At 43.5% G+C, this 23,245-nt stretch overlaps 1 protein-coding gene across 2 annotated transcripts; it reads left to right on the top strand.

The window, feature by feature from the left end:
- Nucleotides 1–13,725: 13,725 nt before the first annotated feature.
- Nucleotides 13,726–23,245, top strand: RAB33B (RAB33B, member RAS oncogene family). 2 transcript variants are annotated; one of them, XM_071753802.1, is made up of 3 exons: nucleotides 13,726–14,158; nucleotides 20,316–20,537; nucleotides 22,513–23,245. In XM_071753802.1, exons 1-3 carry the CDS (start codon nucleotides 13,910–13,912, stop codon nucleotides 22,675–22,677), a joined length of 636 nt encoding a protein of 211 aa, XP_071609903.1. In that variant the 5' UTR covers nucleotides 13,726–13,909; the 3' UTR covers nucleotides 22,678–23,245. The 2 variants fall into 2 exon arrangements, with proteins under 2 accessions (XP_071609903.1, XP_071609902.1); XM_071753801.1 differs by having other exon boundaries at nucleotides 13,730–14,158; nucleotides 20,316–23,245.

The raw sequence follows: 23,245 nt of genomic DNA, 5'->3' as shown, positions 1-23,245 counted from the left end.
TTACAATCCAGTGTTCTGAGTTGCAAAGCAGTGGCACAGTGCAGGGACAGCTCAGTTCCAGAGTTTAGATTTATTTTATTAAATTAATTCATTGGTGCTTGGCTGCCAGAGCAGCTGAGCAGGGACTGCAGTTGTGTTCAGAGTGACCTAAACCACTTCCTTATTAATTACGTGATTGGGACAGATTCTCCATGATTTTCACTGGATCCCAGGGATGTCTCCACCATCAGTGGAGCCACTGGTGATGACATATGCTGTGGATATCTTTTCCTGGGGGGACAAAAAGTTCAACAGGTTTTTCCTCGACAGAGATGGTGCCAATGCACATGGCATGAAGCAATCCTAGAGTCAGAAGTGAACTTTAGTTGTAATTGGAAGTGTTTGGTGGCCCCAAGATGCTGTGAGGTGCTCACTTTCTCTCTTTGGGGACCAGAGCAGTCAGAGATGTTTGTGTGAACAAACAGGTAAAGTAGGCTCAAAATTATCTGTTCAGTAACTCATTTTATTTCTTTGAGTCTTAAATTCCTTTAAAGCCTTTATTCTTCTACAGTTATGTGTTTTTTGAGTAGGAATCTTAATACTTCCATGTTCCTAGGTGAGGGATCATTTCCTGATGTCTGTGGTGTGTCTGGCAGGACACGGAATGAATTTTACCACTCAGTTTTTTTCCTGCTGCAGGGAGAAAAGTCCAAGTTTCCTGGAGAGCTCTCTAGGGCTAGATGAGATGTTTATAACTGGCCTATTAGATCTTCATTTAGTGTTTGCTTTCGTTTGTTTTTCCAGGTCTGGAGAATGCTCCAGCTGTGGGGTAGGCTCTGCAAGTTGGTGTAGCAGCCAGCTAGGATTGTCATTGTCTTTTTAGGAAAAAAACACTGCTGAGAGTAGGGTGAGGTCAGGTGTGAGAAGCCAGAGTTGCAAATACAATTTCAGTATCAGACGAGCAAGTTCCAATAAGAAAATGAGATTTTTACCTAATTTGAGGGCTCAAGCAATGGTGCCACCATTCCTGCAGTGCTAAGATCCCATCTGCCATGGTTGTGTTTTGAGTCTGTGCCACTGATGCCAACAAAACCCATTGGTGGAATAATGCAGCTCAATATACCAAAATTAAAAGTACTTTATTTCTCCCTTTTTGTCATCACTTTAAAGTGTTCTTGTAAGAGTTCTGTACTGCCTAGCAAGCTAGCTTTGAAATTTTTCCCCTGTCTTTTCACCCTGAGAGAGTTTGCTCTACACAGTTTGTACCTAAGTGATAGTGTAAAATAGAACAATGTGTAAGTAAGAGTTACTACTTGTCTCAGAACATGCTGCTTTGGGATTCTGTGCAGGAAAACAATGCAAATGTAGTGTAATTAGTTTCATTTTGGTAAAGAGTCAAGCATTAAGGCCATTAGTAAAAGGTGTTCCAGGTTGAGGAAAGTGGCTGCTGAGTTGGGGAAGGACTCTGGTTCCAGCAGAGCTGTGGTTGTGACCTTGTTGTTGGATGTTGTAAGGAGCAAAGGGTGTGCACTTTTTTATAAAACTCATGTTATCCTGATAATATTTCCTGAAAATGAAAGCTGCCCTCAGCAAACACCAGTTTGAATGCCTTTTCTGAGGCAGATTCTTCTTCCCAAGAGGATCCAGCCAGCAGTGGGGATGGCAAGGAAGAAATGAGAGATCAGCTCAGCAGAGGAAAAGCTGAGGTGGCATCATAGAAATTCCATTTTAGATAAATATAGGAATAGCTTTTTTTGTATTACTAGAAAGGTGACTGAAGCTGTAAATACTATAAACGGAGTCTTCCCATGCCAAGGAAGCTGCAAATGTGTTCCACTAAAAGTAATACAAGCAAATAGTAGTATGTTCACCAAGAGCTTTGTATGTTGGTCTTGAAGTAAATTGTGACAGAAAACTCAGTGGGCAAAGACTGTCCAGTTTACAAGGGACCATATCAAAGGGTTTGTAAGGATATTGCAAGGGAGATACTACTACTAGAAAATCGAAAGCATCTTAGAATGGCTTTTCTAAGATGTTTGTTTTAATTGAAAATGTTCTATCTGCTAACTGTTCATAATAAAAGACAAAAACTTCTTTGACAGAATATTTCTGCCTGGCACTGCCCATTCAGTATCTACCTCTACTAGTCCTAGTCTAGTTCAGCTACTGCTTAATTTTAGCCACTTAGCATATACCATGGAAAAGTGTCATTGACTTGGTTGCTGAACAATGTCTGATGATGGAGAACTCTTAGTTTTAAATTGTAATGCAATAAACCACAAAAATAGTGAAAAAGATCTCTTGGTTCAGTGCAACAGCACATTTGTTGCTTCATTGCTGATCCATTAAAAGAAAAAAACACTAATTATAAAATCCACTAAGTTACTTGCAAGTGTACTGGGATTTGCTTTCCCTTCCAGCCTTCCTATCTGGTTAACAAAAATGTTGTATTGTGTTTTTATGCTCTTCTCTGGTGGTAGCAAATATCAAAAACTGGCAGGAAGTCAATCAATGAATAAAAATGCTGAGTTCTGTTTGTAAATGAGTGCCAGTGTTTCCTTGTAGGGTTCAGTGCTCTCCTTAGGTGCCTACCAGCTTGGTCATAAATGAGCCCTTGTCTGGTTCCCTTCATTCCCCATCATCTCCTTCTGTGTTTATGGGTTGGAAATTGGGGTGAGAATAGTATGGAAAAGCTAGGCCATCCTTCAGATCAGTATGGAAGAGTCAGGCCTCACCTGGGAGCCCTCTTTCCTACCCTAAAAGCTAATCAATCATACATCAAAAAAGATGTGCTCTTTCAGGCCACAAAGACCTGAAAGATCCCAAATAGGGATTTGGGAAATGCCCTTGCTTTCAAGGATTGAACTTAAAAAGGGTTTGAGAAGGAAGCTGTGATTGCAGAAGCATTTGCTGGTTTCCTTGGATCTGGGTTGGGGGGGGGAATAATAAATTTCAGTAGCTGCCTGTTGCCCACCCACAAGCCCCTGAGGCTTTTCTGAGCGAGCATCTTGTGGGCTCCAGCACTTGCAGGGTCTGGATTTGGTTATAAATCCCTTGGGGGGCAGGAGCTGTTGAGATTCTGAAGTGATTAGAGCTGTATCCTCACATTTATTACCCTTCTGGATGTGAAAGGGGGGCTGGTTGCCATAAGAGTTGCTTTGCACAAACTGGAGCCCACGAAAAAAATAGCATCCCCTAAAAAAAAAAACAAACAAAAAAAACAAAAAAAAAAAAGCATCTCTTCCTTACCAATGCCCTCATTAACTTAATTTGTCTTTTCTGATCAGGGAGGGGCATGCATGCTGGGAAACTGCCTGCCTTCAGCTTCTAATTCTTTGAGATTTCCCACTTCCATCTCTGGGAAGAGCACTTGATGATTGGCTACAGGAGGACTTAAGAGAACAGAGGATTTATGAGGCCCCAAGGCAGTTTTTATGTTCTTTTATCTGCAGGAATCTGTCAGAGCTGGCTCCATCAGCAGCCCTCAGTTCCATCTGCTCCAAAGACTACCTTGGCATCCTTCTGGGAACTGTTCAGAAGGTCTCATGTGCAGCAAGAGGAAGGCAAAGCCTCTGCATTGGTTCTGTCCCTCAAAATGCTCCCTAATTGCCCAGCAAGTCCCTTCTTGTAGCTATCAAACCTCATCAGGTGCTGCTGGAGCTGAGTAAATCCTGTTCTTAAACCAAAGGAAAACCTGATTGACTCTTGTACAGGTAACAAAGCAATGTCAGGGTTCTGTCCTCTTCAATTTATTTTTTTTTAATAAGTACAAAAGCCATGTTCTCATTCGGATTCTGTGACACCCAAAGTGCTGGGAAGCAGGGGAAGGAGGAATTTTCCCTGTGCTGTAGATGTAGCAGTCAGCACTGCTCCAAAACTGCACTCAAGTGATTTTTTTTTTTTTTCCATTTTCACGCAGACAAACCCAAGGGCTGTGTAAATTATCTCTATTTAGGGGAAAAAAAAGTTTGACTAGAAATGGGGCTGTTAGAGGGCTTCATGCAGGAAAAGTGGCACCTCCGTGGTGACTTTGTAGGGGTTTTTTCAGGCCCTTGTAGTGTCTGGCATTTTCTCCTGAATTTCTCAAAACCAACTCAAAGCCATCACTCCATACTTCTAAGAGCCCCCCAGAAATGTCCCAGCAGACTGAGAGCAGGAACAGGTTTCTTTCATTGGACACTTCTTGTAATACATTTAACTGCTTTTGTTAACTATCTACTAATTTTTCTTGCAGTTGCTTTTTTCCTATGCAAGTATATTTTCAAGTTTTAGGAAAATGCTGCCTTCTGGCTGTTTACATCCTGTATTTTAAGCTTTTTTTTTCTTGCAGGAATCACCAGATGCTCATAACTCTGCATTTCCCTTCCCTTTGCAGCATCAATAAATGTTCTTCGGAAAGGTAACAGGGAAATATTTTTTAGGCCCTTGAGATGGAAAAAAAATCTTTGCCTTTTATTGCAGAGAAAACTTGTTTGTGCTTTTCCATCCCTATTCTGTCCCCAGCTGAGCATCTTTTCCCCCATGTGTCCTTTGCTTTGTGTTTGATATCACAGGATGCTCACTCTGGTTGTCCTCTTTCAGTTGGGTTTTGGTACTGTTTGGCAAAACTGGACTGAGATTTCTTCATACCACTGTGTGTTAAGTACCTGGGGAGATGGGAGAGATCAAGTCTTGTTCAGCTCTTTGATTACCACTGCCTTTTCTACTGGATTTATTCTGTTTTCCACTGTAATTAAAGCCACAGAGGAAGAGAGAGCTGGAAACACCAGGAAGCTGGAGAAGAGTTTAGGTGACTGGGCAGGTGCTGTGTTGTTCCTCCAGCTCCTCCTAGGCACTATGTGTAAGTAAAAGAGAAGAAGGATGCAAGACACTGGTTTTCAGACAAAAATAGGAATGAACAACTTAGGACTCATCACCCTGCTCTGGGGTCACTTTGCTTTCTCAGCTTTAACCCACAAGCATCACAAGGCTTTTCCTCCGTGCCCTTCTCTTCCAAGATTTGTTCTGCAAGAGTAAATTCAGGTCACCATGCATTATTCACATGGGTTGTGTGCATTTTGTGTACCTGACAGTAACTTCTGAAGGGCAGGGAAGCATCACTCCCAGTCATCCTTTCCAGTGCATCCAAGCCAGAAGATTCAGGGGATTCTCTCCTATGGAGACAAGGAATGCTGCTGAATGTCAAGAAAGGGCAAAAGACAGACAACTGGAACTGGAAATAAACTGGAACAAACACAAGAAGAACTCTGAATACAGAAAGAAGCTTAGCACTCCCATAGCAGAGGGGACATCTGAGCAAACCACTGGGAAAATGCAGCTTTTACCTCATTCCCATGCCAACAATATTATCAGATGCATGAGCTCCATCCATTTTGGGTTGGTTTTCTTTTTTTTTTTTTTTGCTTTTTCTACTTACATTATAAATGATTCTTCACTGAGAGATCATAATATAGTCAGCAGTACAAATATAGTATTTGCTTTCTAATATTCTTTCACATGTGGTTCTCTTAAAAGGCTGATTTTGTGTGGCTGACACTTTAAAGACTGAAAATGCTGATTTTGTGTGGCGGACACTTTGAAGACTGCTGTTCCTTCAGGGATGCCCTAGGAGGGGGATTTCAGTGCCAGAGTGGGACCACAGTACTGGTAAAAAATCAGATTTGTCATCTCAGCATCTTGGGACCTTCCAGCCTCTGCATGGAAACCAACAACCAATGTCAGTTGATATGTTTGGTTTTTTGCTTCTTTGGTTTTTTTTTGTTTGGTTGGTTTGATGGGTTTTTTTTCAGGGAGGAGGGGAGCAGGGAAAGGGTTTGCTGTCTATAAAGGTAAAATAGATTTTATTGGAGCCTTACTCTTGCTGAAACCAAAACTGATACTGCTAATGTTAGTAGGATTTTACCAAAAGGGACTGAAGTGGGGACAGTTCCCAGTTTTGTTCATAAGTGGGACTTTTTAATTCAATGATTTAATTAAAACAGGACTAGGCCTATGCTTTTGATGATAAATAATGAGAGCCTGGGAGAAAAAGAAGGAGAAAAGCTTATTCTTGCAGAAAAAACCCAAACCACACTCTGGTATTAGACTATTTGAAGAAAACTATTGCTAGAACATAAAATGCACAATATATCCCAAAAAAATATCCTGGGGATCAAGGTCTCCAGTCTGTGTGTGAACCTCTGGTGTAGCACAGCCCAGTTGGACTGGTTTGCTGCCCAGGAATGATTTATCAGAGGCTGTGGTGCAGACAGGTAAATATAGAAGCTTGGTGACATTTAATGAGCCTTTCTGCAGGGCTCCCTGGGGCCAGGCAGAATGCCCTTGAGCACAGCATGTGCTGTGGCAGGGAGAGGGAAAGCAGGGACACAGCTTTTAGTTTTACACCCATTTTGCAGATCAAAACCCTTCAGAACAGCTTGGCTGTCCCCTGATCATAGAATCACAGAATTGGCTGGGTTGGAAGGGACCTCAGAGCTCATCAAGTCCAACCCTTGATCCACTCCCGCTGCAGTTCCCAGCCCATGGCACTGAGTGCCACATCCAGGCTCTTTTGAAATATCTCCAGGGATGGAGAATCCACCCCTTCCCTGGGCAGCCCATTCCAATGGCTGATCACCCTCTCAGTAAAGAAATTCTTTCTAATGTCCAACCTAAACCTCCCCTGGCACAACTTGAGACCTCTTGTGCCCTCTTGTCTTGCTGAGAGTTGCCTGGGAAAAGAGCCCAACCCCCCCCTGGCTCCAACCTCCTTTCAGGGAGTTGTAGAGAGTGATGAGGTCTCCCCTGAGCCTCCTCTTCTCCAGCCTCAACACCCCCAGCTCCCTCAGCCCTTCCTCACAGGATCTGATGCTGTCTGCATCTCAAGAGGGACCCATCAGGTTTTCTGTCTCGCTTGGGTAAGCCAGCCAGGGTCTGGGACATGCAGAAAACTTGTGTTTCAGTGATAAAATCTTGATTCAGAAGTGATTGTCATCCCACCAGCCACCTAGAGAGGCCAAATGGCTCAGTATTGGCTCATTATTTTGGTCACTGCCATCCAGCAGCTGCACAACATCACATTTTTGTACAGACCCAAAGAGCTGGGCAGTGTTTCAAGCACTGAAGATGAAATCCCACAGCCATTTAAGTTTCCTGTGAGGAGGAATGTCCTCTTAAGCTGTCCCTCATAAAGCTGTAGCAATAAAGTTCAGTTTTTCTTTTGCCCATGTTTGGCAGGGGATGTGAGGTTTCTGGCATGGCCAGTGGATGGGGCTCATAACCATACACTGATCTGAACATTAAAGCCCCAATCTCCCATCAGGCAGGCAAAAAAAAAAAAAAAGAAAAAAAAATCGAAGCACAAGCCACAAATTGAAAAACTTTTCTTTCTTCTAATTTCCTTAAATCTTTTAGTTTTATAGTTTTGACAAGAACTAGGGCAGGGAAGTGAATGAGAAGGTCATGTTCCAGTAAATGGCAGCAAAAGCAGCTGTGCCAAAACTTTATTTCAGTGCAAAGATAGACGAGCCATTTCAGCAGGGTGTGTTAATACTTGGTTTTTCAGTCTGCTTTAAGAACTGACATTAATGGTCCTTAAATCCTACCTCCCAAAAAGCTGCACTTTCTCGCTGCAACATTTCTGTATTTTGTCATAAAGGAACATGTTAATGGGAGGGCAAACTCACAGACTTGCAAAGTCTTGAAATAGCAGAACTTTTCCTTGAGAAACCACAGGATTTTTCCCTGCAAAAATGGAAGATGGGGAGATTCAAACAAAAGGATAAAACCCCCAGAGGAATCCAGATGCCAGATGACCTTTGAAGGCTCTTTCAACCTGGACCATTCTCTGGTTCTTGAGGCACTGTATCCCTGCAGAAACACCAAAAATATTTTAAATTGCCTGTCAGTAAACTATAAGGACCAAAAGGACACACCTGGAAACTTTTTGATCCCTTGAGAGAGTAAGAAGCAACATGAAACAGGCTTACATGGTTTTTCCTAATTGGTCTCTTAAAACCCAGCAGATATAATTTTTAGATCCAGAACAGCCTGGATTTTCATGGGACTGACAAGTTAAAATAAGTCTTTAAGGGAAGGCAGACACAACTGCTCTTGAAATGCTGAGCAAGTCTAGAGACTTACAACTATTTTAAGAATCCCCTTTCCTTAGAAAGATCTGTTAAATTAAAATAACCATGAGCTTACACTTCTGTACATTAAACCACTGAACACATCTGAAAAGCATATTCAAAGTACTTGCCCTTGCAAAAGAAGAAAAACAAAAGGTTTTTCAAATGCTTTTATAGCAAGAAACATTTTTAATGTATTCTATTAATATAAAGAAATTCAACAATATTTGACTGTCTCCAAATAGATTAGAAAGGAAGATCCAGAAATAGTCTGTGCTGGATGAAATGCAAGGATCTAATCAACACTTTTATTCCTACATATGTAGCAGAAGTGATGAAATTTCCAGTGCTTCACTGAAATAGCTCTTATAAAAGTGACTTAAGCCAAGATTCTCCTGAGATCTCCTTGTATGGGAGCTATTGCCTTAGTCAGAATTTTTTAACCTGTTGCTTAACCTGGAGGACCAAAGGGGAGAGCAGTCAGGGAGAGGTGAGCTGACATTTTCCTGTAGCATTGGAAGCACCTCTCAACATTTTGGGAAGTGCTGTGCTGGCTGTATTTGGAGAAGCATTGTAACCAACACATGATATTCAGTGTTGGATGTGTTTCACCTCAGGGAAACCAAATGGCCCAAAAGATCCTGAGGCAGGAAAACACAGTGAACAGGACACCTTGGCTACTGTGGATCAGAGCTGCTGAGCCACCAGTTATAGCAAAGAATTTTAGAAACTTTACTTGTGGCAGAATTAGGACAGGGCTTACTTGCTAGTTTCTTTTCTTTTCTTTTCTTTTCTTTTCTTTTCTCTTTTCTTTTCTCTTCTCTTCTCTTCTCTTCTCTTCTCTTCTCTTCTCTTCTCTTTTCTTTTCTTTTCTTTTCTTTTCTTTTCTTTTCTTTTCTTTTCTTTTCTTTTCTTTTCTTTTCTTTTCTTTTCTTTTCTTCTTTCCTCTTTCCTCTTTCCTCTTTCCTCTTTCCTCTTTCCTCTTTCCTCTTCTCTTCTCTTCTCTTCTCTTCTCTTCTCTTCTCTTCTCTTCTCTTCTCTTCTCTTTTCTCTTCTCTTCTCTTCCCTTCTCTTCTCTTCTCTTCCCTTCCCTTCCCTTCTCTTCCCTTCCCTTCCCTTCTCTTCCCTGCCCTTCCCTTCCCTTCCCTTCCCTTCCCTTCCCTTCCCTTCCCTTCCCTTCCCTTCCCTTCCCTTCCCTTCCCTTCCCTTCCCTTCCCTTCCCTTCCCTTCCCTTCCCTTCCCATTCCATGAATAACTCCTGTGCCCTTGTTACTCTTCTCACCTTTCAGAGGGAGAAGAAGCCACTACAAAAGACACCTGAATCCCTTTCCAACACCATTTGGAACGCCATCTACAAGGAAAGCTGGAAATAAATGTTACCAGGTACCACTAACTTTCACTTTTTATTGACTTCTTAATCCTGTTTGGAGCTCGGTGTAAAATTCGGGGGGTGTCAGTGTAAAATTCAGCTTAGGGACTGAGGATGCTGCCGGCCACTAGATGGGGGCATCGATTCTGCCAGTTACAGTCCCTGCTGTTGAAATAACAGATTTTCGGGGATGCTGGAGAGCTCGGATCTGATTCGAATTCACTTTGGCCCTCCTGATATAACCCAGATCAAATTCGGTTAAAGGAGCAGCCGGCAGCCCCTGGTAAACAGATGTTTAAAATATCCCTCTGGATTTGGGTTTGGGCAAGAGGCCAAACCAGAGCATCCCCAACCTGAGCTCAGGGTTTCCCCACGTCCTTAACCCTTAGGCTGTAAAAATATCCTTGTTTCTGCTCCCTTTTTTCAGCCTGGCTGCACAAGGAGCAAGAAGGGACAGCAAGAAGCCCTGGGTGGCACAGCCCCCTCACACCTGAATAATCTCACTGTCAAAGAGCAGCAAAATGACTCCTCCTGACAGAATAAATGATGTGACAGCTCAAACAGAGGCATCTTGTCTCAGCAGAGAGCTACAGGTGCTGCTCTGTGAGGGGGAAAGAACTCAGATGGACATTGTAACTAAAATTGCTCTGAATGAAAGGAATTTTTTAATTTTTTTTTTTAATTTTTTTATTTAATTTTTATTTTTAATTTAACCTAGCCTATTGTTTTTATATATAATACTATATTGCATATATTGTACTTCTCTGCAAGCTTCCAAGGCTGGTCCAAGGAATGGAGAAAGGGAGTATAAAGAACTCAGACAGACATTGTAACTAAAGTTGCTCTGAACTAAAGGGATTTTTTTTAAAAAAATTATTTTTAATTTAACCTAGCCTATTGTTTTAATATATAATATTCTATATACTGTACTTCTCTACAAGCTTCCATGAGGCTGGTCCAAGGGAGGGAGAAAGGGAGTATAAAGAACGCAGACAGACATTGTAACTAAATTGCTCTGAACAAAAGGATTTTTTTTTTTATTTTTATTTTTAATTTAACCTAGCCTATTGTTTTTATATATTATATTATATTATATTATATTATATTATATTATATTATATTATATTATATTATATTATATATATTGTACTTCTCTGCAAGCTTCCATTAGGCTGTTCAAAGGAAGGGAGAAAGGGGGGAAAGAACTCAGATGGACATTGTAACTAAAGTTGCTCTGAACAAAAGGATTTTTTTTTAATTTTTATTTTTAATTTAACCTAGCCTATTGTTTTTAAATATAATATTATATTATATATATTGTACTTCTCTGCAAGCTTCCATTAGGCTGTTCCTAGGGAGGGAGAAAGGGACAGACATTGTAACTAAAATTGCTCTGAACGAAAGGATTTTTTTTATTATTTTTTTTTTTTAATTTAACCTAGCCTATTGTTTTTATATATAATATTCTATATATTGTACTTCTCTATAAGCTTCCATGAGGCTGGTCCAAGGAAGGGAGAAAGGAAGTATAAAGAGCTCAGATGGACATTGAAACTAAAATTGCTCTGAATGAAAGGAATTTTTAAATATTTTTTTTAATTTTTTTTTTTTTAATTTAACCTAGCCTATCGTTTTTATATATAAGCAGTGACAGGCACTGCCCTTCAGCCCCATGCTAGTCACTCTGTAGGGCCCCACGATGTAAGAGTCATTTCTCTGGGTGTTCCCCCAGACCCAGCCCAGCTGCCCGCGGGGGAACCGGGACCGGGACCGGCTCCTCCTGTGCCGCAGGAGCACTCCCGATGTTTGGAACGAGTTTACACCGATAAGGAACAAGCAAATACGGGAGTGCCCGGCCTGAGAAGGGGAAAGCTGAGAGCTGGGGTTGGTTTTCACACCGGGGAAAGATTTCCTGCCTGGAATCCCTTTCCCCTTTTCCCTTTCCTTTTGCCCCGGCTCACAAAAAGTAGGGAAGTATGGCCTGGCCTTAATAAATCTGTGACCAACTCAAGCAAGGGCAGCAGCCCGGGTGAGAAGCAGGCTGCAGGCAAAGTTTCAGCAGTAAAAATCCAGAAACTTGGAAGCCGATGTAGACGGAAGGAATTTGGGTAATTGTTGCCCTAATGGTGGCTTTCTGGCTTGCAGACTGAGAGCTGGGGTTCCTAAGGGCTGGATCATATACTCAGTAATACCCACTGGTATTATATTGGTGTGTATATATATATATATATAATATATAGTATATATATATATATAAATATAATATAGGTGTCCTGGTTTGGGCCAGGATAAAGGTGATTTTCTGTCTTGTGCTTTTGCTTTCAGCTCAGTCTCTTGTAAGCAGCTGCACTTGCTGGAATGAACAGCAAGTTTCTCAGTCAGTGGCTGCTGCTGGGACTGATAACTCCATGGTTATAGGTACAGCCAGAGCCTGGTGTGCAGAGCCAAGGACACTGCTCAGCTCTGAGGAACATTTTGCCCTCCAGAAGGAGTAAAAAGGCCCCACCTGCAGCCTCCTTTGGGGAGGAACAGACAAGACAGATGCCAGAATTGACCAAACAGAGGATTCCATCCCATACCCCTCATACTCAGGATAAATTTGGGGGATCACGAGGGTCAAACCCCTTCCTGCTTCCCCTTCTTCCCCTGTCCCTGTTTGCTTCAGCATCCTGGGAGGATTCCATCCCTTCCTCTGCCTGTGGTTCTGATCCATCCCAGCCTGAATCCCTGTGTTCCTGCCTCCAGCTCCCAACTGCTGCTGACTCCAGGATTCCAGCCTGGACTTTCCCAGGGCTGCCCTGCAGCCTCAGTGGTGACGTGAGAGTTGTTGGGGGAAAGGGAGGAGGAAGGTGGTATCAATTTTCCTGTGTATTTGTATATATTTAGTAATTTTTCCTATTTATCATTCCTGTTCCATTAAAGCTGTGTAGTTTAGTTTCCAACCCATCAGTCTCTCTCCCTTATTCTCTCTCCTTTCTTTATCAGAGAGGAGAGAGAGATTAATAGAGAGCTTCTGTTACTGGGTTTAATTGCCAGGCCAGTGCCAAACCCTGACAACAAGTCCTCCTGTTGATCCTGTTACAAAATACTCACAACCTCTGGAGGTTTCTGCCTGCACACACAAGAACAGACCCTGAACCGTGGGTCCCTGCAGAGCAGCCGCCATGGGGCTGCAGGGCAGTGCCTGACACTGCTTATGTATAAAAACAAGAGTTAGGGGAAATTAAAAATAAGAAAAAAAAAAAAAAATTTAAAAAATTCCTCTAGTTCACGGCAATTTTAGTTACAATGTCCATCTGAGTCCACACGAAATGGGAGGGTGTGGGGACTGATTCGGGAGCAGGTTCCGGTGCGGGTTCGGGGGCAGATTCAGGGCAGATTTTGGGGGCAGGTTCGGAGCAGGTTCCGGGCACGTTCCGGGACAGGTTCGGGGACAGATTCGGGGGTCAGGTTCCGGGGCAGGTTCGGGGACTGATTCGGGAGCAGGTTCCGGGCAGGTTCGGGGGCAGGTTCAGGGGCAGGTTCGGGGGTCAGGTTCCGGGGCAGGTTCGGGGACTGATTCGGGAGCAGGTTCCGGGCAGGTTCGGGGGCAGGTTCAGGGGCAGGTTCGGGGGTCAGGTTCCGGGGCAGGTTCGGGGACTGATTCGGGAGCAGGTTCCGGGCAGGTTCGGGGGCAGGTTCAGGGGCCAGGTTCCGGGGCAGGTTCGGGGACTGATTCGGGAGCAGGTTCCGGGCAGGTTCCGGGACAGGTTCCGCGGGTCAGGTTCCGGGGCAGGTTCGGGGACTGATTCGGGAGCAGGTTCCGGGCAGGTTCGGGGGCAGGTTCAGGGGCAGGTTTCGCGGCAGAGTCCGGGGCAGGTTCAGGGGAAAAATTTGGGGACAGATTGGGTGTCAGGTTCCGGGACAGGTTCGGGGGACAGGTTCGGAGTCAGGTTCGGGGACAGATTCGGGAGAAGGTTCCTGTGCAGGTTCGGGGGCAGGTTCAGGGCAGATTCCGGGACAGGTTCGGGGTCAGGTTCTGGGACAAGTTCCGGGACAGGTTAGGGGGCAGATTCGGGGGGCAGGTTCGTAGACAGGTTCGGTGTCAGGTTCCGTGACAGGTTCCGGGTCAGGTTCTGGGTCAGTACCGGGTTCAGCTCCCTCCCCCCCCCGGTACCGCCTCAGGTCCCACCGGGCAGCGGTCCCGCCGCACCCACCCGGCCCTCACGATCTCGCGAGATTTCCCTCGTGCTGCCGCTCCCCGCCGGTGGGCGGGGTCAGTGCCCGTGACGTCACCGGCGGTGGCGCTAGGGGCAGCGCGAGCTGCGGGCGGTGTCTGCCCCGGGGCGGCGGGAAACGGGCGGGGGGAGGAGGAGGAGGAGGAGGAAGAGGAAGGAGAGGAGGGAGAAAGAAAGGAGAAAGGAGAGCGGGGAGGTCACATCCCCGTCCCGGTCCGTCCGGGCCTCCCGGAGCCATGATGGCCGCGGCGTCCGACCTGGAGTCCTCGCTGGAGCTGAGCCTGACGGGCAGCGGCGCGCTCCCCGGCGGGCTGCCCCCCGCCCGCTCCCGCATCTTCAAGATCATCGTGATCGGGGACTCCAACGTGGGCAAGACGTGCCTCACCTACCGATTCTGCGCCGGCCGCTTCCCCCAGCGCACCGAGGCCACCATCGGCGTGGATTTCAGGGAACGCGCGGTCACCATCGACGGCGAGCGCATCAAGGTGGGTGAGGGAGGGGACACCGCGCCCTGCGCGGCTCTGTCGGCTCTGTCGCGACAGCCACGGGCCTGATCGTAGAATCATAGAATTGTCTGGGATGGAAGGGACCTCAGAGATCATCAAGTCCAACCCTTGATCCACTCCCACTGCAGTTCCCAGCCCATGGCACTGAGTGCCACATCCAGGCTCTTTTGAAATATCTCCAGGGATGGAGAATCCACCCCTTCCCTGGGCAGCCCATTCCAGTGTCTGATCACCCTCTCCCTAAAGAAATTCTTTCTAATGTCCAACCTAAACCTCCCCTGGCACAACTTGAGACCTCTTGTGCCCTCTTGTCTTGCTGAGAGCTGCCTGGGAAAAGAGCCCAACCCCCCCCTGGCTCCAACCTCCTTTCAGGGAGTTGTAGAGAGTGATGAGGTCTCCCCTGAGCCTCCTCTTCTCCAGCCTCAACACCCCCAGCTCCCTCAGCCTCTCCTCATAGGAGCTGTGCTCGAGTCCTTTCACCAGCCCAGTTGCCTCCTTTGGACCTGCTCCAGCACCTCAATCTCCTTCCTGAGCTGAGGGGCCCAGAACTGGACACAGGACTCAAGCTGTGGCCTCCCCAGGGCTGAGCACAGGGGCAGAATCCCTTCCTTGGACGTCCTGGTGATGATGACGTTCTGGCCACTTGGGACCCCCCGGGGTGCTGGGGGAGCGCAGCCGTCGGGTCCCGAATCCATTTGCTGTCAGGAGGGCTCATCCCGCGGGATATGCGGGGATGTGAGGAGGGGGACGGGAGGGGGGTGACAGCATGGGGCCGGTGGGCACCTTCCCGGGAAAGGCGCAGGCTGGGATGGGACGTGGAGCTGTTGGAGCGAGTCCAGAGGAGGGAGGTGAGCATGGAGAGGGCTCTGCGGTGCGGACAGCTGAGAGGGTTGGGGTTGTTCAGCCTGGAGAGCTCCGGGGAGACCCCTTCGAGTGTGTGAAGGGGGTACAAGAAAGCTGGGGAGGGAGTTTTTGGGTGTATTGAGAGGGCGAAGGGCTCATAAAATTGGGAGAGGTTGGGTCTGGGTTAGACGTCAGGAAGAAAATGTTTCTTCTGAGGGTGGTGAGACCCTGGCACAGGGTGCCCAGAAAAGCTGTGGCTGCCCCCTCCCTGAAGTGTTCCAGGCCATGTTGGATGGGGCTTGGAGCAACCTGGGCTGGTGGGAGCTATTCCTGCCCATTCTGGGGGATTAGGGTGAGCTTTAAGGTCGGTTCCACCCCAAACCTGGACTGGACATCCCGGGTCTTCCCTGCCACCCTGGTGCTGCTCAGCTCTGGTGTCACAGCTCGGTACCAAAGGATTGCCATGGGGCTGTGTCAAGTCGCTGGTAGCCTCAGCTGTATTTGCTCTGCAACTTGTAAAAAAACCCACTTTGTCTTGCTCCTGTTGAATATGTAATTACTATGTAGGTTTCTATGGTGATGAAAGATTTCTGCCATCAGCCAAGCTTTTCCACAGCTTTTGGCAGGTGCTAATCAATACCATCACCTTAAAATGGACTTGGTGGTAGATCTGTAACTTAGCAGTATTTTAGTGTCGTCTGTGCCTTAGCAGCAGCTTCTTGCCTCCCAGAAATTCTGTTTTTATCAAGAATAGCACTTCATTGGCCTCAAGTCCACATAGCCATAAAGATGGTTAAGATTGTTTTGCTCTAAAAATGTCCTGTTAATAGATTAGAACATTGTTCAGGAACAGACTGCAGCATCAGTGATAGCAATGTGTTAGAGTTTTAAACATTTTTTTTAGGCTTTTTTTTGCTGCATGTTTAGGCAAATGTGGTTCAGAACTGGGCAATGACAGGTTGGGTACCTAGCTCAAATTCCACTGTGGCTTTTTACTCTGATTATAGCTTTACCTAAAGCTTAGTCATACAAAAGTAAATTGAGGGGAAAGTTTGGGGCAAGGAAAAAACAGTAAATAATTGTGCTTTCCCATTTATTATCACCAGGATCTGTAATTACAACTTACAGTCAGGTAGCTGAAAGCTATACTTTTTCCTTACCTAATTATTGACCAAAGAAATGGAGAGGGCATATAAGTCCATTTGCTTTCCTTCTTCTGTGTTTTCTTTAACCTAAATCCTTCTATTTTACTGAAAATTAAAAATTAGTTGGAGTCATTGTTACTTTTTGTTTATAAAACCACTGAATATCACTTTTTTTGGCTGATAGCTGAGATTCTGTACTCCCTGGTTTGTTGCTGTCCACGTTGAAGGAGGGAACCTCCTGAGGGATCCCTTCTTGTCAGCACCATCTTATTTGACTGGGATTTGCAGCACCTCTGGATCATAACCACTTGGAGGGAAGAAGAATATAGAATAATATGTATTTCACAGTTCTGAGATTCTTCACATAGGTTATTGTGCTATTCTGCTAAATATGTTGTGACTGGTGGTTTCACTGCATTTTTGAGAAACTTACCTGTTGAATACATACCAATTGTGGCTGAGGAAGGCCACAGGAGGCCCTTTGAGACTCAGTTTTTTCCTGGACATTTTGTTTCAGCTTTAAAAGAGTAAGTCTCACCACTGTGGCCAGGATGCTGCCTCTAAGGGGGATGCTGTGTCTCAGCAAGTATGCTCCAATTTTTTTGCCACTTGCCCTCACTCATCTTCACTTGTCTCACAGCAGAGCCTGTAGAGCCAGGAAAGAGCAGCTCAGATCAACCACATTACTGCTGTTGTTGCTGTACCCTGAAGAATCCTAGAATTGGCTGGGTTGGAAGGGACCTCAGAGATCATCAGGTCCAACCCTTGATCCACTCCCGCTGCAGTTCCCAGCCCATGGCACTGAGTGCCACATCCAGGCTCTTTTGAAATATCTCCAGGGATGGAGAATCCACCCCTTCCCTGGGCAGCCCATTCCAATGGCTGATCACCCTCTCCAGAAAGAAATTCTTTCTAATGTCCAACCTAAACCTCCCCTGGCACAATTTGAGACCTCTTGTGCCCTCTTGTCTTGCTGAGAGTTGCCTGGGAAAAGAGCCCAACCCCCCCCTGGCTCCAACCTCCTTTCAGGGAGTTGGAGAGAGTGATGAGGTCTCCCCTGAGCCTCCTCTTCTCCAGCCTCAACACCCCCAGCTCCCTCAGCCCTTCCTCACAGGACTTGTGCTGGATCCCTTCACAGCCTCCTTGCTCTTCTCTGGACCTGCTCCAGCACCTCAATCTCCTTCCTGAGCTGAGGGGCCCAGAACTGGACACAGAATTTGCTGAGCAGAAGAATTTCTCTTCTTGCTGCAGGAGATTCTTCTCTTTCTCTCTTCTCCCTTCCCCCAGCCAGCTGGGTGGTCATTCTTTTGCTGCTACAGCACTGAGATTTCCCTTGCAGCTGGAAAAATGCTGTGTCACTGGCAGGAACACAGCCACAGTTCTTCTCATTGGGGTCTCCTGCACAGCAGTGATGTAGAATTCCAAGACACAGGGACAAGTGTGTTCCTCTGTAGCTTGTACAGTAGGCTCATAGATCTGTATGAAACACCAGTGCCTTGATGTTGAATAAATTGAATTTTTCAATAAATTATTTTTTTGCATTTTAAATTTTCCTCTTCCTAAATAGACCTAAGCACTGAAAATGGAGGAAAACACTGTCACTCTTTACTGACCTCCACTGAAAGAGCAATGGTTGCAGAGAAGAAAGTCCAGACATCATGTTCTACACCTGTGAGCCCTTCAAGTTTTTTTCCCCTGCATCTTGAAAAAGGAGATGTAGTTTACCATTTTGTCTTTATTAAAGGCCAGTTATGTTTTTACCAGTGTGTTATAAACCATGCATGCTAAGGGAGTCCTTGTTTAGAAAAACAGCCTTGCTGGATCCACTGAAAGGTGTCAGGAGGTGGGAGGTGATAGCTGAGGCAAGATATTTAAGCATCATTGGTCTTTTCTAGGGAGTGTGACAAAGAGATTCTGTCCACAGATGTATTAACTGAATTATGCTATTAAACCAGATTTCTATATCACACATTTTAAAGGACTGTTATAAAAGATGTGGTCCCTTGAAGATGGGTGCTATTAAACTAGTAACAAAATAGTAATCTTAATTTATCAAGGGTCATTTTCATTGTTGTTTTCCAGTAGAACAATTTTTTTTTTTTTTTTGAGGAGGCAGCAGTGGAATGGTCTCCTTAAAGTTCACATGTTAAAGGAAAAAAGCAGCTTCTAAAGTGAGAGGGGAATGATTTGCCTCTCAGGGCAAATGCTTTTGTACCAAGAATCTATGAAATCTTTCATTTCAGATTATAGCCTTCAAGCTTGAAAGCTGCATGTAAATAAAATGTAGAAGAAACTGTAGTTTAAACTTAACTTGGAAGGTATGTAAACCTTTAATTTCCCCTTCTCTAACCAGGGCTGGCAGTACACTCTCAGATCTGTGCCTGCCTGAAGCATGACTGATTTCTGCTCTGTGAATCAGGCAGGGAGAGAAGTGTAAGCTCACAGCTGCCTGTGAAAATGAGCTCCCTCTTTAAATTAATTTCATACAGCATTTTCCAAGATCATCTTTAGGGATTCCTTGACAATGTGTTGTCTGAACATAAGGATTACTTCTTTCTTCTCTCTTTAATTTGTCAAATTCTAAGTAGATAAAAATTTTCCATGAGTCTCCTGTCTTAATCATGTTTTATACATGCATAGAACTGGAATTACCTCTCATCTGGGGAGGTGAATCTTACCCAAACTTAAGTGCCTGTATTTAACCTGATTTTTAACCTGTATTTAACCCTTAGCAGATCTACTGGAAAAGGGGGTATTTGTGCTAAGGTGAGGGGGGGCTGCAGCTGACTGCCCTTTTCTGCCACCAGAGTCTGAAGGTACCTGCTTTTCTTTTCTTTATCTTAATGACCCTCTTAGAAGCAGTCTGTGGATCTTTGTGGATGTTCTGTAGATCAGAACCTGCAGATTACAGGACTGCTGAAGCCAAGCTGCTCTGGTGCTGTCATGTAAACTCTCAGATCAAACCAGTGACTGCCACTTCTTCCTGCTCCTCTATGACTTTTCTGGAGATGGTTAACGAGGGTTGAACATAATATTCCAGAAAAAATCACACCAACCTGAAACATCACTTACTCCTTTTCCTTCACCTGTCACACAAGTGATTCATAGTGTCCCATGATTGACATGTATCTGGATCATCATCCTTGTTAATTATTTCCAAACTGATGAATCCTGCATTTGTAGAAAAAGTCTTATTATTAGTCACAGTTATCAAGACTTTGTATGTGCTTCTGTTCCATTTCACCCTATTTCTGCTGTTCTCACTTGGAAAAAAAATGTGTGTGATGCTGTAATCCTGATATCCGTGATGCATCTTGCAGTCACCTAATTTCTCTGACACTTGGGTTTCCTCTTTTTTTAGTATCAAAATCACTTGTAAAAATGGTAAAAAAGTTAACTTTCAAGACATTTGCAATTTCTAAATACATTTTACTGAAACATTTGGATCAAAGGAATGGAAAGCTATACTAGTGGGAGAACAGTTTATGAAAGGAAAAAAGTCAGCTGTACCTTTCATGGGAACAGATTGAATTTTAAATTTAACTTCATCATTTTTTTGTCTGAAGTTCATCACAGGAGGGTTTGATTCCAATAGATAGACTGCAGAGAAGATTTCTTTGTCCTGTTTTTTTGGTGGTACTGTTTGCATGCGTGATTTGATTTATTCCTACTTTTATATAGTGCCCCAATAGGCAGTTAACTTAATGCTAAGAACAAAACTTTGGGGAAATTTTCTTCCTCTAAGATTTTTTAGTTTTGGCAATAAGAAATCACGTCAGCCAAGAGCTGTGCTGTAACAGATATGTTGTTTTTTTCAAATAGAAGCACTATTGCCACGACCAGTGTTTATTTTTGTAAAATAGTACAAAATGCCTGCTCTAATAAGCTTTCAGAAGATTGCATTTCTGATCAGGTTGCACCAGCATTTCATCCTGGCTTCAGTTGTGAGCAGCTTTGAAGTGAAAACTTCCTGAAATCGCCCAAAAGCAACACTTTTCTGCAGCACAAACTTTCCAGTATCATTTTTTCAGAAGAGTAGATTCCTGCCGTGACTCCCCTCAGCTACAGGTAATTTATATAACTTTCCAACGTGTAATAAAGAGGTTTTGTTTTTTTTTTTTTTCTCTTGTTGTCTTTCCCTTTACCAGATCCAGCTGTGGGATACAGCAGGCCAGGAGCGCTTCAGGAAGAGCATGGTGCAGCACTACTACAGGAATGTCCATGCTGTTGTCTTTGTCTATGACATGACAAACATTGCAAGTTTCCACAGCCTGCCCCTGTGGATAGAGGAATGCAAACAGCACCTCCTTGCCAACGATATCCCACGGATTCTTGTTGGGAATAAGTGTGATCTGAGGAGTGCTATTCAGGTACCCACGGACTTGGCCCAGAAGTTTGCTGATTCTCAGAGTATGCCATTGTTTGAAACCTCTGCCAAAAACCCCAATGACAATGACCATGTGGAGGCCATATTCATGACACTGGCTCACAAGCTTAAAAGTCACAAGCCATTAATGCTTAGTCAACCCCCAGATTGTGATGAAATACATATAAAGCCTGAACCAAAACCTGCCATGAGCTGCTGGTGTTAAATCGTGCTTGTTCTGTTTGCAAATGCTTCAGTATTATGATCTTGGCAAAGTTCCAGCCTTTTGTAGCAATTATGGCACTTTAATGTGTTGGTTTGGTTTTCTTTTTTTTTTTTTTTTTGTTTTTTTTTCCTGGTATAGATGTGCCCATCTCATGTTTTCTTGCACTTTGTAATTGTACTTTCTGAATTACTCGAGTTTCACTATAAATACCCATGAAAGTAGAGTTCCAAGTGAAGTTTTGACAAAGCAGTTCTAGTTAAGCACTTGCTGCCTGAGATTGTCTTCATCACTTGTGTCAAGGTTACAAATAGTAAGGCAGTTTGCTCACATTTTTGGTTGCTGCTTGCATTTGAATCATGTAGGAGAAAAAGTACTTTGTGGTTTTTGGGTCAGCGAGAAGGGAGATTTTTGATGTTTGAAGGAATATTTGGTGACTGCTGGCACCTTGCTAAGCAAATAAGACCTTTTTATTTTAAAAACAAAAGCTCAGACTGTCATACAAAGTTTAGGCTGTCAGTGTAGGTGGAAGCTTTTGGGTTTGGTAGGTGCTAACTTTTGGGCTGTCATTCCACTGTAAGCTGAGTCTGTTTCTTCATGGCAATTAAAAGGGAAACAATGAACTTGTCCCTATCTGTAGGCAATTATTTGATACTTAAAACTTCATTAATTTTTTGTAATTAGCATGTACAATTAATCTATGCATACCTTCTTACGGAGAGTACTGCAGCACAGGATTTGAGGTGAACCTGTGGCTAAAACTGTCCCATGATTTCTCTGACTTTAACTAAAACTTCAACCAAGGCTTTTTTCCAAAGATGCTGTGTTTGACCTGAGTGTCCCAGGGTAAGTAAAAAACTCCAGTAAATAAAAGACTGGGTGAAAGTAGCCAAAGCCTACTGGCTTTCCAAGATAGAGGTTTCAGATGTTTTTAGTGATCATGAATGCTTTTCAAATATCTTGAGAAAGCTTTTTGCAACCACAGTGCTAAGATATTTTAAGGGTGGAAGTGCCGAGGACAAGATGTTAAGAATATGGAATTTACTCAAATCACTTCTCAATACAAAGTAAATTAAGTCTTGAAACGTGGGGAAAATCTGCCAAATACGTCATCTGTTACCAGTTTTTGAGCTAAAACCTGCTTGTGGAATGTCATGGCTCCATGTGGAGCATCCTTGGCATTATTAATTTGAGTTGGTGCTGGGTCAGATGAGGGAAATTACTTCTCTAGAGCCATCTTCTGCATTCTCATAATTGCAACCATTTTATTTCTGTTCTGTCTGAAGGTCAGGTTTAATAATAAAAATGGTGCTAGGTTGCTCATAATTACATAAAGCAAACCATTAGCCATAGAATATAATCTATGGCTTTATTCATATGCCGTGTCAAACAGTGTTTTGTGACTTCCTTTTTTTAGGAACTGAAGTAAAAAATGAAGGTTTTTGATTTGTAGCATGTGATGCTGACTGGAAATAAATGGAAGGGCCAGCTCAGAAGCTGCCACCCTGCTGATCACATTAGAAACAAATATAACTAACATTATGTAAACTATTAGAATTAATACATAATTCTGTTGCACATTATACTGACAAAAGTAAAATACATTGGTATTTTTCCTAGCTTTTGAAAGATCATTCAACTTGGTCTAATATGATTAAGATGTGTAAGAAAATTAAACCCAGGGTAATTTTTTTTTTTTCTTGCATAAAGCTGCTACAACAGTGACAGTGGTTTTTATTTTTATTTTTTTTTTTAGGAAACATTTTCAAAAGGGAATTTTTCTATACACTCTGAACATTACATTACTGGAATTTGGTTTACAGTCCTTTCAGAAACAATCAGCTTTTTAACACTAGTGTCCTTAATGGTTTTTTTAAGACAAGGATTGATCCTAAATTTATGTGTATATTATTGTAAATAAATATGGTTTACAGTCCTCTTGGACAGTTTGTTTCTCACTCATGTCCTTAATCCTTTTTCTCAAAAGGATCCATCATAACTATTTGTATAATAATTATGTCAGCAAGTGTTTCTTTTTATGCGTGTTTTTTTTTTAATTATAAAAAAAAAATCAGAATTAAGGATTCTAAAGTTGGTCAGTCAGGTTGGGGGTGAGATAAGGAAATTATGCATCTACAGTGTTACTGTTAAATTTTATATCAACTATTACAACTCTCTTAAGATTTTTTTTTTTTTTTTTTTTTTTTTGGAGTTACTCACAACCTGTAAATAAGGGCCTTTGTGTCATTAAAACTGTGTGGGGAAAAATGTTTCAGTCTGTAATTCCATCTTCAGCACAAAGCATGTTTCAATGATTCTGTCTTGAGAGTACTGTGGTCATGTTCTGCCCCCAGAATTGATGTCAGAAGTACTGAATACTTTGTCTATGTATTTTCCCTTCACCAAACTGTAAAGCTGGGTTATTTTTTACGTGTTAGGGGAAAGACACAATCCCAGAAACCTAATAAACTGGCTTTGCCACCAACAGT

This window comes from Heliangelus exortis, chromosome 10 (assembly GCF_036169615.1).
Source record: "Heliangelus exortis chromosome 10, bHelExo1.hap1, whole genome shotgun sequence".
Classification (NCBI taxonomy): Eukaryota; Metazoa; Chordata; class Aves; order Apodiformes; family Trochilidae; genus Heliangelus; species Heliangelus exortis.
This window is presented reverse-complemented; position numbering and strand designations above follow the sequence as displayed.